The sequence below is a fragment of the Lepidothrix coronata genome, unplaced genomic scaffold (genome assembly GCF_001604755.1).
Source record: "Lepidothrix coronata isolate B3197 unplaced genomic scaffold, Lepidothrix_coronata-1.0 Scaffold361, whole genome shotgun sequence".
NCBI classification, from domain to species: domain Eukaryota; kingdom Metazoa; phylum Chordata; class Aves; order Passeriformes; family Pipridae; genus Lepidothrix; species Lepidothrix coronata.
This window is the reverse complement of record NW_016690541.1, coordinates 69422-80750: the sequence shown is the minus strand read 5'-3', so window position 1 is coordinate 80750 and position 11329 is coordinate 69422. Positions and strand designations below refer to the sequence as shown.

Sequence of the window (11329 nt, the reverse complement as noted above, 5' to 3'; positions counted from 1 at the left end):
TGTGCCATGGGGAGGGTGTGAGGGCAGGGGGTGCTGGCTGTGCCATGGGGAGGGTGTGAGGGCAGGGGGTGCTGGCTGTGCCATGGGGAGGGTGTGAGGGCAGGGGGTGCTGCCCGTGCCATGGGGACGGTGTGAGGGCAGGGGGTGCTGCCCATGCCATGGGGAGGGTGTGAGGGCAGAGGGTGCTGGCTGTGCCATGGAGGGGGAGGGCAGGGGGTGCTGGCTGTGTCATGGGGGGGGTGTGAGGGCTGGGGGTGCTGGCTGGGCCATGATGGGGGGAAGGCAGAGGGTGCTGGCTGTGCCGGGCACGGGGCCGTGGCTGAGGCCTGGCACACACTGCAGGCGGGAGCAGAAGCACTCGCAGTGGGAGTTCCCAGACTGGATCCCAATGGCACACAGGTGGACGTGTCTCTCTGACAGGTACTGTTGAAGCAGGAGGAGAGGGAGTGGGGCTGGGGGGAAGTGGGGCAGGTCCCAGCAGTGTGCAGAGTGAGCGATGGGGTGGGCAAGGAGGATCTCTTGGATTTGGCTGTGGAGCCTCCATAGCTGCTGGAGTCACACAGAGGCTGAGATACTGCTAGGGCATGGGGCTGTGCTGGGGTGACTGGGTGAGGGACAGGGACACGTCTCAATTTCTGCCTGCACAGTGAGGCTGCCCCGTACCTGCCAGCAGAGGAGAAGTCTCCCCTCTTCTCCATCCAGCGTGAGGGCATTGAGGATGACGGTGCCTTGTACAGGGTAAACAGGTGTGTGACAGGGTGTCCTCAGGCCCTGTGGGGCGGTGGCTGACCTGCCTAGGACTGGCAGTGGCCCCCAGGGTCATCCATGGGTTGGGCAACTGGCCCGTGCTGTGCCCTGGGGTCCCAGCAGCCCTCACCTCTCTCCCCCCTTTAGATTCAGCTCCCTGCAGCCCCACCCAGAGCGCCTGGACATCTCCTTCTTTGTGGGTGGCCCGGTGTGGGCAATGGAGTGGTGCCCGACTCCCGAGGGCTCGGCAGCCCCGCAGTACGTGGCTGTGTCCTGCCACAGGAGCATGGAGGAGACGCACAGCGTGGCCGGGCTGCACGCGGGCCCCGCACTCCTGCAGCTCTGGGGCCTGGGTGCACTGCAGTTGGAGCAGGGGTGAGTGGCAGGGCCTGGGGAAGGGGCCAGGGGCTGCCCAGGGATGGGGCAGGGCCCAGGCCTCGTGTCTCTCTGGCTGAGTGGGTGGTGAGGCTGATCCTCTCCCAGAACCACCAGCCACGGCCTGAACCCCATGGGGGCTGTGCTGGTGGCCAGCTCTGCTGCTGGTGTGCAGTTGTGTCTACTGGAGCTGCTGGGCAACAGCTGTCGTGTTCCTCATGGCCTGACCTGTGCCCACAGCTCTCCTGACAAAGCCAGGCTGGCCTATGCCATCGCTGCCGACCACGGCTGCATCTGGGACATGAAGTTCTGCCCCAGCGGGGCCTGGGAGCCTCCTGCCACGGCCCGGACGGTGAGTGCTGCCCAAAGCACTCACCTTGGGTTCCCTGAGGGTCCGGAGGGGTGACCTGAGGGCTGAGCCTGTCTGTCGTTCTCCAGCACCCGCAGATGAGCCGGCTGGGCCTGCTGGCTGCCGCCTTCTCAGATGGCAGGGTGGTGGTGTACGCTCTGCCGCACCCTGGGGCCCTGCACTGTGCCAAGACAACACAGGTAAAAGGTAGGAAGAGCTGCGCCGCTGGGTAGGGGCATCCTGGCCCTCCTCCCACTGTGCTGGGGTGGGGCTGCGAACCCTGGGGCTGGAGCCCCCCTGCCCACGGTATCCCACTGTGCTGGGGAACTGCCAGCAGAACCATGTCCCAGCCCGGGAGCTGCATGAGGAGGCAGTGAGCCCACCTTACCCCCAGGATTGGGATCTTTCTGCCCCCAGCCTGGCATCTGGCACAGGGCACAGCGTGGGGGTCCAAGGCTGCTTTTTGGTGTCAGAGGGTGTCACAGTGCTGCTTTGATTCAGTCTTGGGGACACTGCAGGAGGCTGGCTGGGACACGGCTCGCAGGCAGCCCCCAAAGCTGGGGGCTCTTGGCAGTGTCGCTGTGGCTGTAGTGGGATGCAGAGTATGATGCAGCCACACAGTGTTTCCCCAGCCATTCTCTACATCCCTGCTGGCCACTGGGAGCGTGTCCTGCTGCTGGAGCTGCTCCCTCCAGCCTGGCTGAGCCAAGTGCCAGGGCAGGAGCGGGAGCGCTGGGCCGGCTCAGAGCTAATGGTGCCTGTAATAGGCTGTGCCGGCGCCGGGCGGGATTGATGGCCAGCGCGTGCTGGCGGTGGGCGCTCAGCCGTGGCTGACAGCCTGCACGTCCTCACTGACAGTGGGAAATGGGCTCCCGGTGCGGCTCCCGGCCCCGCAGCACGTCGGCCGTGCCTGCGCCGACTGCGGCTGGCTGGGCTGCTGCCACAGCGCCCACGTGCTGTCTTGTGGCAGGGGCCCCGGCTCCTGCCACCGGCTGGGGTGGCTGCGACTGCACGTACCATCTCTGTGCCTCACAGGCAGGCTGGAGCACTGATTCCCAGCCGCAGGATCAGTGCCAGGCTGCAGTGCTGAGCCCTGCTAGCAGCTCCCAGGCTGGCATGGCTGTGCTGGCTGTCCCTGGGGCACCAGGAATCCGCACCCGGTGTTCCTGCCTGGCAGAGCCGGGGCTGGTCTCCACACCATGTCCCGGCTGTCACAGCCGTGCCGGGGAAGATGCATGGCTCCTCCATGCCTCCACCCACAGCTGCCATGCTCCGGGCTGGGACGTGCCTGTCTGCTGCCTGCTGTGCCAGAGGACAGCCCTGCGCTGGGCACAGGGGGACCACAGGCCTGAGGGGTGTGGGACAGGGTCCCCACAGCATGCGTGTCGGGTGTTGCTGGTGGGGGGGATTTTCTGGCAGATGGAGCTGGTGGGGGGGGGTCCCATGGGCACCTCACTCTAAGCCGTTGGCCACGGGGTCTCTGCAGCCTTCCTTCCCCAGGAGTGCTACCTCCTTCAGCCCCATCACCCCATGGAGCAGATGTCCTGCATAGCCACTCCTTCCCTCCCCAGGGTGATCACAGTCACGTCTGGCCCTTACATATCACCACGTGCCCTTGACTTTGGTGCCAGTCATGGTGGGGTGGGGGCATGTCAGCCCTGCCTCACCTTTGTCTGCAGTGCGTTTCAGTGGGCTGCTTCCTCCCGCGTTGGCAGGCCTGGTTGGGGTCCTGCCCCTACTGGCTCTTGGGTTTGGTGCTCCATGTGCTCTGATTCCTGCTGTGCTGGGGACACTGCTCTGGGGGGTGGCAGGACAGGAACCAGGAGCCCTGGCCAAGGCCGTGGGGAGCTGCGATCCAGGCTCCAGGCAGGGAGCTCCCAGAAAGCTGGTACCTGCCCTGACCCTACTCTACTCTCTTCTAGATGGGCCCCTCCACAAGCACCTTATCTGCAAGGTCAGTGTCCCCCACCACAGTGGTCCCTGTCGGGGCCAGCACCCAGCAAGCCCCCTGGCCGGTGCAGGTGGGAGAGCGGGGAGGAGCCGGGGCACCTGCGGAGCGTTGGAGGGGCAGAGCAGAGCTGTGCTCCCACCCTGCACATCCCGGCTCTCAGGGCACGGATGGCACCAGCACCAGGGTGTGACCCAGGTCTGTCCCTTGGCTCCCAGGTGCAATGCATTGCCACGCTCCAGGTGGGCTCCATCCAGGCAGGGAACACATCCGAGTGCGGGCAGTGCTTCAGCCTCTCCTGGATGCCCTCCAAGCCCCACCATCATTTGGCAGCGGGGTTTTATGATGGTGAGTCTCTCCTGCACCCTACAGCAGCACTCGGAGAGCAGCCCTTGCCCTGGCAGAGACCCTGGAGCTCCCTCATCCTTGGCTGGGGCAGGGAACGGGGGAGCCCAGGGGTGAGGGATGGGGGGAGCAGCAGCCAGCAGTGGGTGCTGTGCTGGAACCTCTGCCTATCCCTGGGGTGGGGGAAGGCTTCTCTGGGCTGGCCATCGGCACCCTCACATACCTGTTGGCTCCAGGATGTGGCTCTGGCCTAATCCACATCTGTTCAACTTGCCTGGATGGAATTTTCTGCCAGCCTTCCAGTGATCTGCAGCTCTATGCTGTCCTGCCAGGTCTTGCTGCCATCCTGTCCTGCTCTGAGCCCTGTCCCCAGCTCTCACCTGGCTGCTGTGTTCCACAGCTCCCACAGCCCTGCCCATGCCGCTGCCAGGTCCTGCTGCCATCCTGTCCTGCTTGGAGCCCTAGCTCCAGCCTGGCTGCCATATTCCACAGTCCTGCCTGTGCCGCTGCCCGTCCCACACTGCAGCACCTGTGCCATCAGCAGCACCTCAGGGAAATGGGTTTCTCCACAGGCACCGTGGCCATCTGGAACCTGCTCACCAAGTCCCTGCTGCAATGTGTGCACCAGCCCGATGCCTCCCTCAAGCTCTACCCTTTCCAGTGCTTCCTGGCCCACGACCACGCGGTCCGGAGCATCGAGTGGTGCAAGGCCGACAAGTGAGGGCAGGAGCGGGCACAGGTGCTGCCGGGAGAGGGGCTCCCTCCTTCAGGAGGGGTTCCTTTGCCAAGAGGGGCTTGGGAGGCCATGGTGCCAATGGCACTTGGCCTTCTGCAACACTGGAGGGATAGAGTTGGGCTTTCCGTGGTGAGGGCAGTAGAGCCACTGGGGGACTGGGGCCACCTGGACCCTGCACCAGGACAGGCCCCGGCTCTGCGCTGGGCTCTCAGTGCTACCTTTCTCCTGGTTCTCAGCAACTTCCTGGTCACGGCAGGCAGTGACCGCAAGATCAAGTTCTGGGACCTGCGGCGACTCTACGAGCCCATCAACAGCATCAAGCGGTTCCTGAGCACTGAGGTGGCCTGGCTGCTGCCCTACAATGGCATCACTGTGGCCCAGGACAACTGCTATGCCTCGTGAGTGCCAGGGTCCAGCCCCACTGCCGGGGCCTAGTTCAACCCCCCAAGGGGCCCCTCTGGCCTCCCCCTTCCTGGGACTGTACAGCTATGCTGTGGCAAAGGCAGGCTCTGCTTGTGCTGGGTCACACCGCAGCGGCACAGCGTGACATCCCCTCTCCCGTGCCATCCTGGGACACAGGAAGGGTGGGCCAGGGGACAGCCAGCCCCTGGGCAGGGTAGCTGAGGGGGTCTGTGTTCCTGGTGAGTTCTCAGTCTCCAGGATCTGCCCTGAGCTGCCTCGTTACCCTGTGACATGCTGCTAGAGCAAGGGTGGCTCCCCTGCCACCCGGGTCTGGGGGAAGGTGGGCTGTGCCTGGCTCGTGCAGTCCCAGTGGCAGCACAGAGCTCTGTCCTTAACCTGTCCCTTCCACCGCAGGTATGGGCTCTGCGGGATCCACTACATTGACGCCGGGTACCTGGGTTTCAAGGCCTATTTCGTGGCCCCTCGCAAGGGCACTGTGTGGGTAAGGGCTGGTGTGGGGCCGTTATGTCCCGGGGGCCGGGTCAGCGCCAGCTGGGGCCCGGGGCTTGCGGGTAGGGGTGGGTGACGCTGCCTGGCTGGGGGTGGTGGGGACCCCGCACCCTCCAGCCCTCTGTCCCTGCAGAGCATCTCTGGCTCAGACTGGCTGAACACGGTGGCTGCGGGTGACATCACCGGCGAGCTGGTGGCTGCAGTGCTGCCTGACCTGGCCAGCAACCCCCTAAACGTCAAGCGCTCCTCGGACCGCAGATTTGTAAGAGGCTGTTGTGTTTCAGGGTCAGGGGGGAGCCTGGCCCAGCACACAGGGAGCCAGGCAGGGAGGGGGCATGGGAAGAGCGTCCTGGGCCCCCCCACACTGGTGATCCCTGGTGGCCCCTGGCTGCAGAGGAGCAGCAGGACCTCTGCCCTGCCCTGAGCCCCCTCTCACCCACAGCCAGTGTACAAAGCCGACCTGCTGCCCTGCAGCCCTGCTGGGCCCAAGAGCACTGAGCAGGCACTGCCCAGGACCCGGTGCTACAGTGAGATGGTGGCCAGGAGCTACATCCAATTCCAGGACACGGACCTGGTAGGAGAGGGCAGGATGCAGCTGGTGGTCCAGCCGCATGAGTGGGGCCTGTGGGGCTGTGGCTGTGCTGTGGGGGTGGCAGGGCCAGGAGACGCTGCTGGGGCATTGGGGCAGCCCCTCACATCTAGCAGAGCTGGGACCATGGTCCCTGCAGTGCTCCTGCCCTGGGCCCACAACCCAAGGTGGTGCTGCCACTTTCCAGCGCAGCTTCCAGAACTTGGCGAGCCGGGAGCCCATGCGCAGGATGCACACGCAGGAGGTGAAGGCAGAGCTGAGCCTCGACCGCCTGCAGCTGGAGGCCCTGCACAAGGTGAGGGGGCTAGGCCCAGCCCCAGCCCTGCAGCAGCAGCGCTGCTGTGGGGGCCCAGGTCCCGGTGCCTCAGCCCCACGCTTCCCGAACCCCTCTCTTCCCCCAGGTGCGCTTCAGCCCCAACCTGGACTCGCAGGGCTGGCTGGTGTCGGGTGGGCAGGCGGGCATCGTGCGGGCGCACTGCCTGGCAGGACTGGCCTCCGGTGTGGGCCGCCGGCTGCTCCCGGAGTGCCAGGCCCGCTTCGCTTCCCTCTACAGGAATGTGTCCGGGAGCCCTGGCCCCCCCAAGTGCTCCCCAGTGCCGGCAGAGTAGGGGGGTTGGTCCCTCGTGCTGCTCACCCCAGGCAGGGCCTGGGGCCGCCTGTGCTGGCCAGGGACTGTGGCCCCTCTCGGTGCTGCCTTCCCGCTGGGCCCCTGCTATGGGAGGTGCAGCTGCTCCCAGCTGCTCCTGGGATCCTCCAGACACGTCTTCCGAACCCGGAAGGATCTGTCTGCGCTGTTTGGCCTGAGCTGAGTGAGGGTGGCGGGACTAGTGCATGTACTGGGGTACATGCTGTGGGTCTGACCCCACAGAAGTGCCCATGGGCCCCAGTGGTGTGGGGCTGTGCTTGCACTTGCCTCCGGCCCCGCTGCGCTCCAAGGGGCAGGGAGGGGGCTGGGAGCTTTGGAATTGCTCACATTGAGCCTTTGTTCAACTGTGCAGTAAACGTGGTTGATTTTGTACGACTGTGGAGGTGCCTGCACCAGGGCAGCTGTGGCTGTGGCCGTGGCTGTGGCCGTGACTGTGGGGGTCCAGCCCTGACCCCACTGTCCCCTTCCCTGTGCCACTCTGGCTCCTGCACCACTGCTGCTTCTCCAACACATTTATTGGCAGTGCTGACACTGCTGCTGGCACAGACAGACAGATGGACACCGGCGGCACAGACACAACTCAGCGAGGGGGACAGATCAGGCCCCGGCACAGCAGCCAGTGGGGGGCTGAGCTCTGGGCTCTGGCTGCCCCAGCCCCCTGCACTTGGGGGTTGCAGCAGCTCCTCTGGCCCGCCCTCCCCGAGCCTGGGCAGCAGCAAAGGAGGTGGTGGGAACACAAGCATCTGGGGCCAAGGCTGCATCTAGGGTCCCCCACAGGGGACATCCCTTCCTGCTGGGACGGCAGGGCTCTGTGGGGGCGGGTGGTGGGGCAGGATCCCCCTTCCTCAGAGGCTGTGACACAGTGGGGAGTGGAGGATCCCAGGGAGCCCCTGTGCTGCTGCGGCCAGGCCACGTCCCACCCAGGATCGTGCACCAGGGGCACTGTCCCACCCCGGGGCTATACAGCAGTGGGGTGGGTACAGGGAGGACAGCACCCCGAGCTGCTCCAGGACAGGGGGGGCCAGGGCCAGGCCCAGTGCAGCAGCAGACAGGGGTCTCAGGCATGGGGGTCCTGGCAGTGGGGACAGGCTGCTGTCTCCTCCCGGTGCCGCTCCACTTGCACCGTGCACGATGCGAAGCCAAACCTGCTCTGGAGCCGGGCAGTGACATCCCAGAGGACCATCTCAGGGTCGGCGCCGGCCTCTGGGGGCAGCAGGGCAGGGGCTCAGCCCAGGCATGGCCAGGGGGACCCCCCGGCCGTGCCCTGCGCAGGTCACTCACCCACAGCCACGTGCACTGACACAGCAGGGTGGCTCGGCGTCAGCGCCCACAGGCGCAGGTCGTGGGCACCCCGCACCCCGCTGGCCCCCAGCAGCACCTCCTTCACCGCATCAAACTCGGCGCCCCGTGGTGTCCCTGCCAGCACCACCTGGTCATGGGGGGCCACCCTTGGCCCCCAGCCACAGCCCCCACCTGGACCAGGGCTCCTGGTGGGATCTGCCAGGGCTGGGGGCTTCCCCAGGGGGACTAGGCTGGGCACAGTGGCTCCGGGCTGAGACAGCCTCACCATGGGGCAAACGTACCTGGGGTGGGGAGGAGGGGCTGGGGATATTTGGGGGGCAAGGGAAGGACAGAGGGGTGGACCGGGGCGAGCAGAGGAGGTGAGGTGCCTCATGGGCAAAGTATTGCAGCAGCTGCAGCCCCAGGAGCCTCTGTGCCCCCCTGCATCCGTGGTCTTGCACTCCCCTCACTCACCACTCACCTTCCATGAGGACCCTGAAGACATCCCTGAGGATGGTGAAGGTGGAACCAAGGACAAAGACCGAGAAGAAGAGAGTGCTGATGGGGTCTGCGATCTTGCACTGGGGCTGCAGAGAGCAGGGTCTGTGTGAGGCTGGGGGGCAGAGCTGAGCTGGGCCCCTGGGAGTGGGGCACCCTGCATAGGACTGGGGGAGTTGCTCCTGCAGGCAGTGCAGGTGGAGTCCAGCCCGGGCACCTTGAAGTAGATGATGGTGGCAGCCACGAGGACACCGACGCTCTGCAGCAGGTCACCCACCACATGGACGAAGGCTGCCCGCACGCTGGTGCTGCCAGGCAGGGGGGCATGGCCAGGCTGGCACACCCCAGAGCTCTCCAGCTGCTCATAGCCCACTGCGCCGTGGCCATGGCCGGAGGGGGACTGGTGCAGGATGTAGGCCATGCTGGGGAGAGCAGGGCTGGCTTAGTGCCGCACTGGCAGGGCATGGAGGCCCCACTGGCCCTGCCTTGCCCTGCACGTGCAAAGGGGGCACAGGCAGGCACCGTCCTCCAGGACGGTGGAGGGGAGTGGGGCTGGAGGTGCAGCACGATGACAGGGAAGCTCCACTGCTGGGAGGTGCATGCAACTGGGCAGGGATTTAGGCCTGGGGCTTGTGCCAGGGCTCAGAAGGTGCTGCTTGGGGGGCCAGGGGATGTGGGGCATGGGGATGTAAGCACGTGGACTGGAAGCTGCAAGCATAGGGGGGTGACAGGGAAGAGGAGGAGGCAGTGCTTGAGGATGTAAGGCTGGTGCACAGGGACAGAAGGGGACCAGAGGGCATGGCTGGGGATCTTGGGGTACCGGGATCACATCTGGGGCAGGGCTCAGGCTGAAGGTGCACAGGGGCCATGTGGGACATACACCAGGTTGACGCCGACAGCGCAGGCAGATGTGGCCAGCATGGCTCGCGCCTCGATCTCGTAGTCATTGCTGATGATGCGGGCGGCCGCCAGGTAGACGAGGGCTGCAGTCACAACCCAGATGGAGAGGACAGAGGCCAGAGCACCCAGCGTCTCTGTAGGACAGGAGCCCTAAGTGCCCACCACCCGGTCATGGGGGTGCCATGGAGCCGTGCCCCCTGTGGAGCCCCGCGGGGCTGTGCCTCTCGGCTCACCTGAGCGGTGCCAGCCGAAGGTCATGGTCTTGGTGGGTGGGCGGGTGGAGACCCAGAGGGAGAAGAGGCTGACGGACATGCTGCCCACGTCCGTCAGCAGGTGTGCCGCGTCCGTCATGATGGCCAGGCTGTGTGCCAGGTACCCGCCTGCGGGCACAGAGCAGCTGGCACCCCGCGCTCTGCCGGCAGCCACCCGCCCCGCCCCGGCCCCCCTTACCTATCACCTCCCCGACCATGAAGAGGCAGCAGACGGCGCAGGCGACTCTCAGCTGCCGGCTGGGGAGCCTGCCCCGCCCGGGGCTGGGGGCCGGGGGGCTGCAGCGGCAATGGAGAGCCGAAGCCGGGGGAGGCGGCAGTGCCGGGTGGTCCTGGGAGCCTGTGAACAGACTGGGGGCGGGGGTCGCTGCTGACCACACCGTCTCCCGTGCCCCTGCCTGGCAACCCTGGGGGTCCCACTACCACCCTGGGGGCCGCACCCAGGCAACCGATGGGGCACTGGCTGAGCCCCCCCGGCGGGACGGGCAGCAAAGGGACCGGCGGCGGCAGCAGGAGGCGGCGGCACGGGGCTCCCGCCGGGACCGGAGCCGGGGGCGGTGCGGGTACCCGCGGGGAGGTGCCGGTGGGACCGAGTTGTTGCGCCTGGGGCCGAGCTGTGGGACGGGGCACCGGTGTGGAGACGTGAGGCGTGGGAAGGGAGGCGGGAGCCGGGGCGCTGGTGCGTGGGGCAGCAGTGCGGGAGCGGGGACGGACAGCGAGCCGGGGAGGGGGAGGTGTGATGGATGGACGGTACCGGTGTGAGTGGGTGACGGATGGACGGTACCGATGTGGGCGGGTGATGAATGGACGGTACCGGTGTGCGTGGGTGACGTTTGGGCGCCGGTAGCTGCCGGACGGACATCCGAGGGGGGAGCGGGGCTGGTGCACGGGAGGGAATGGCTCCGCTTGAGCGGAGGCACCGGTAGCAGGGAGGGCGCGGGTGGCGGTGGCGGGGTGAGGGTGCCGGTGGCGGACAGTCAGAGCTGGCGCGGGGGCTGCGGAGGTGCCGATGTCCGTTTCGGATGGATGAAGACGCGGGGGCGGGCGGGGAGGGACGTGCCGGGGGTGCCGGTGCCGGGAGGGGGGGAGCCGTGGGCTTGCGAGTGCCAAGGGAGCTGGGGGCGATGGAGATGCCGGGGATAATGGGGGAGCCGGTGCCGGCAGTGCGGGTGCGGGGGGACCCAGGGTTGCAAATGGGGGGGGATGATGGAGGTGGCGGTGCGAGGAATTGCCGGGGGCCCTGGGAGCTGATGGGGTGCCAGGGGTGGCAGTGCCGGGGTGATGGGGATGCCGGTGATGAAGATGCTGGTGCCGATCATGAGGATGTCGGGGCGCTGAGGTGCCGGTGGTGATGGAAGTGCCAGTGGTGATGGAAGTGCCAGAGGTGACTGCGGTGCTGGACGTGCCGGAGCAATGAGGGTGCCAATGATGGGGATGCCGGTGATGCAGGTGCCGATGCCGGCGGTGCCAGAGGCAGCGGTGATGGAATGACGGTGGTGCGGATGATGGGATGCCGGGGCGATGGGTGCCGGTGCCGGCGGTACCTCTTGAGACGCAGGCTGCCGTCGGCGCGGCCGCCCCGGGGGCTGACCAGGCGGGCGCTCTCGGTGCCGGTCGGGGGCTCCATCCCGGGCGCGGGCGGCACCGCGGGCACCGGGCACCGGCACCGGCACCGCCGGGCCCCGCCCCCCGCCGTGGCCCCGCCCCCCCCCCCGCGGGGATGCGGGACGGGGG

The 11329-nt window shown here is 67.1% G+C and overlaps 2 protein-coding genes across 2 annotated transcripts in view; one reads left to right on the top strand and one right to left on the bottom strand.

Annotated features, from left to right (window-relative positions):
- The window catches only part of GTF3C2 (general transcription factor IIIC subunit 2), a 9746-nt gene extending 3016 nt beyond the window's left edge, over positions 1 to 6730 (top strand). Inside the window, exons 5-18 of the mRNA XM_017838835.1 lie at positions 343 to 420; positions 648 to 746; positions 895 to 1122; positions 1363 to 1474; positions 1561 to 1678; positions 3394 to 3425; positions 3638 to 3767; positions 4337 to 4481; positions 4737 to 4898; positions 5317 to 5404; positions 5546 to 5674; positions 5855 to 5986; positions 6189 to 6296; positions 6403 to 6730. Coding sequence (XP_017694324.1) covers positions 343 to 420; positions 648 to 746; positions 895 to 1122; positions 1363 to 1474; positions 1561 to 1678; positions 3394 to 3425; positions 3638 to 3767; positions 4337 to 4481; positions 4737 to 4898; positions 5317 to 5404; positions 5546 to 5674; positions 5855 to 5986; positions 6189 to 6296; positions 6403 to 6609 — 1768 coding nt within the window. The 3' untranslated portion in view covers positions 6610 to 6730. The remainder of the gene's footprint in view (positions 1 to 342; positions 421 to 647; positions 747 to 894; positions 1123 to 1362; positions 1475 to 1560; positions 1679 to 3393; positions 3426 to 3637; positions 3768 to 4336; positions 4482 to 4736; positions 4899 to 5316; positions 5405 to 5545; positions 5675 to 5854; positions 5987 to 6188; positions 6297 to 6402) is intronic.
- An 897-nt stretch (positions 6731 to 7627) lies between these two features.
- Positions 7628 to 11222, bottom strand: SLC30A3 (solute carrier family 30 member 3). Its single transcript, XM_017838801.1, has 8 exons — positions 11140 to 11222; positions 9777 to 9946; positions 9560 to 9706; positions 9307 to 9460; positions 8644 to 8848; positions 8410 to 8515; positions 7929 to 8063; positions 7628 to 7850 (listed from the first exon to the last, which is right to left on the bottom strand). The coding sequence occupies exons 1-8, from the start codon at positions 11220 to 11222 to the stop codon at positions 7705 to 7707; spliced, it is 1146 nt and encodes a 381-aa protein (XP_017694290.1). The 3' UTR covers positions 7628 to 7704.
- Positions 11223 to 11329: the final 107 nt, after the last annotated feature.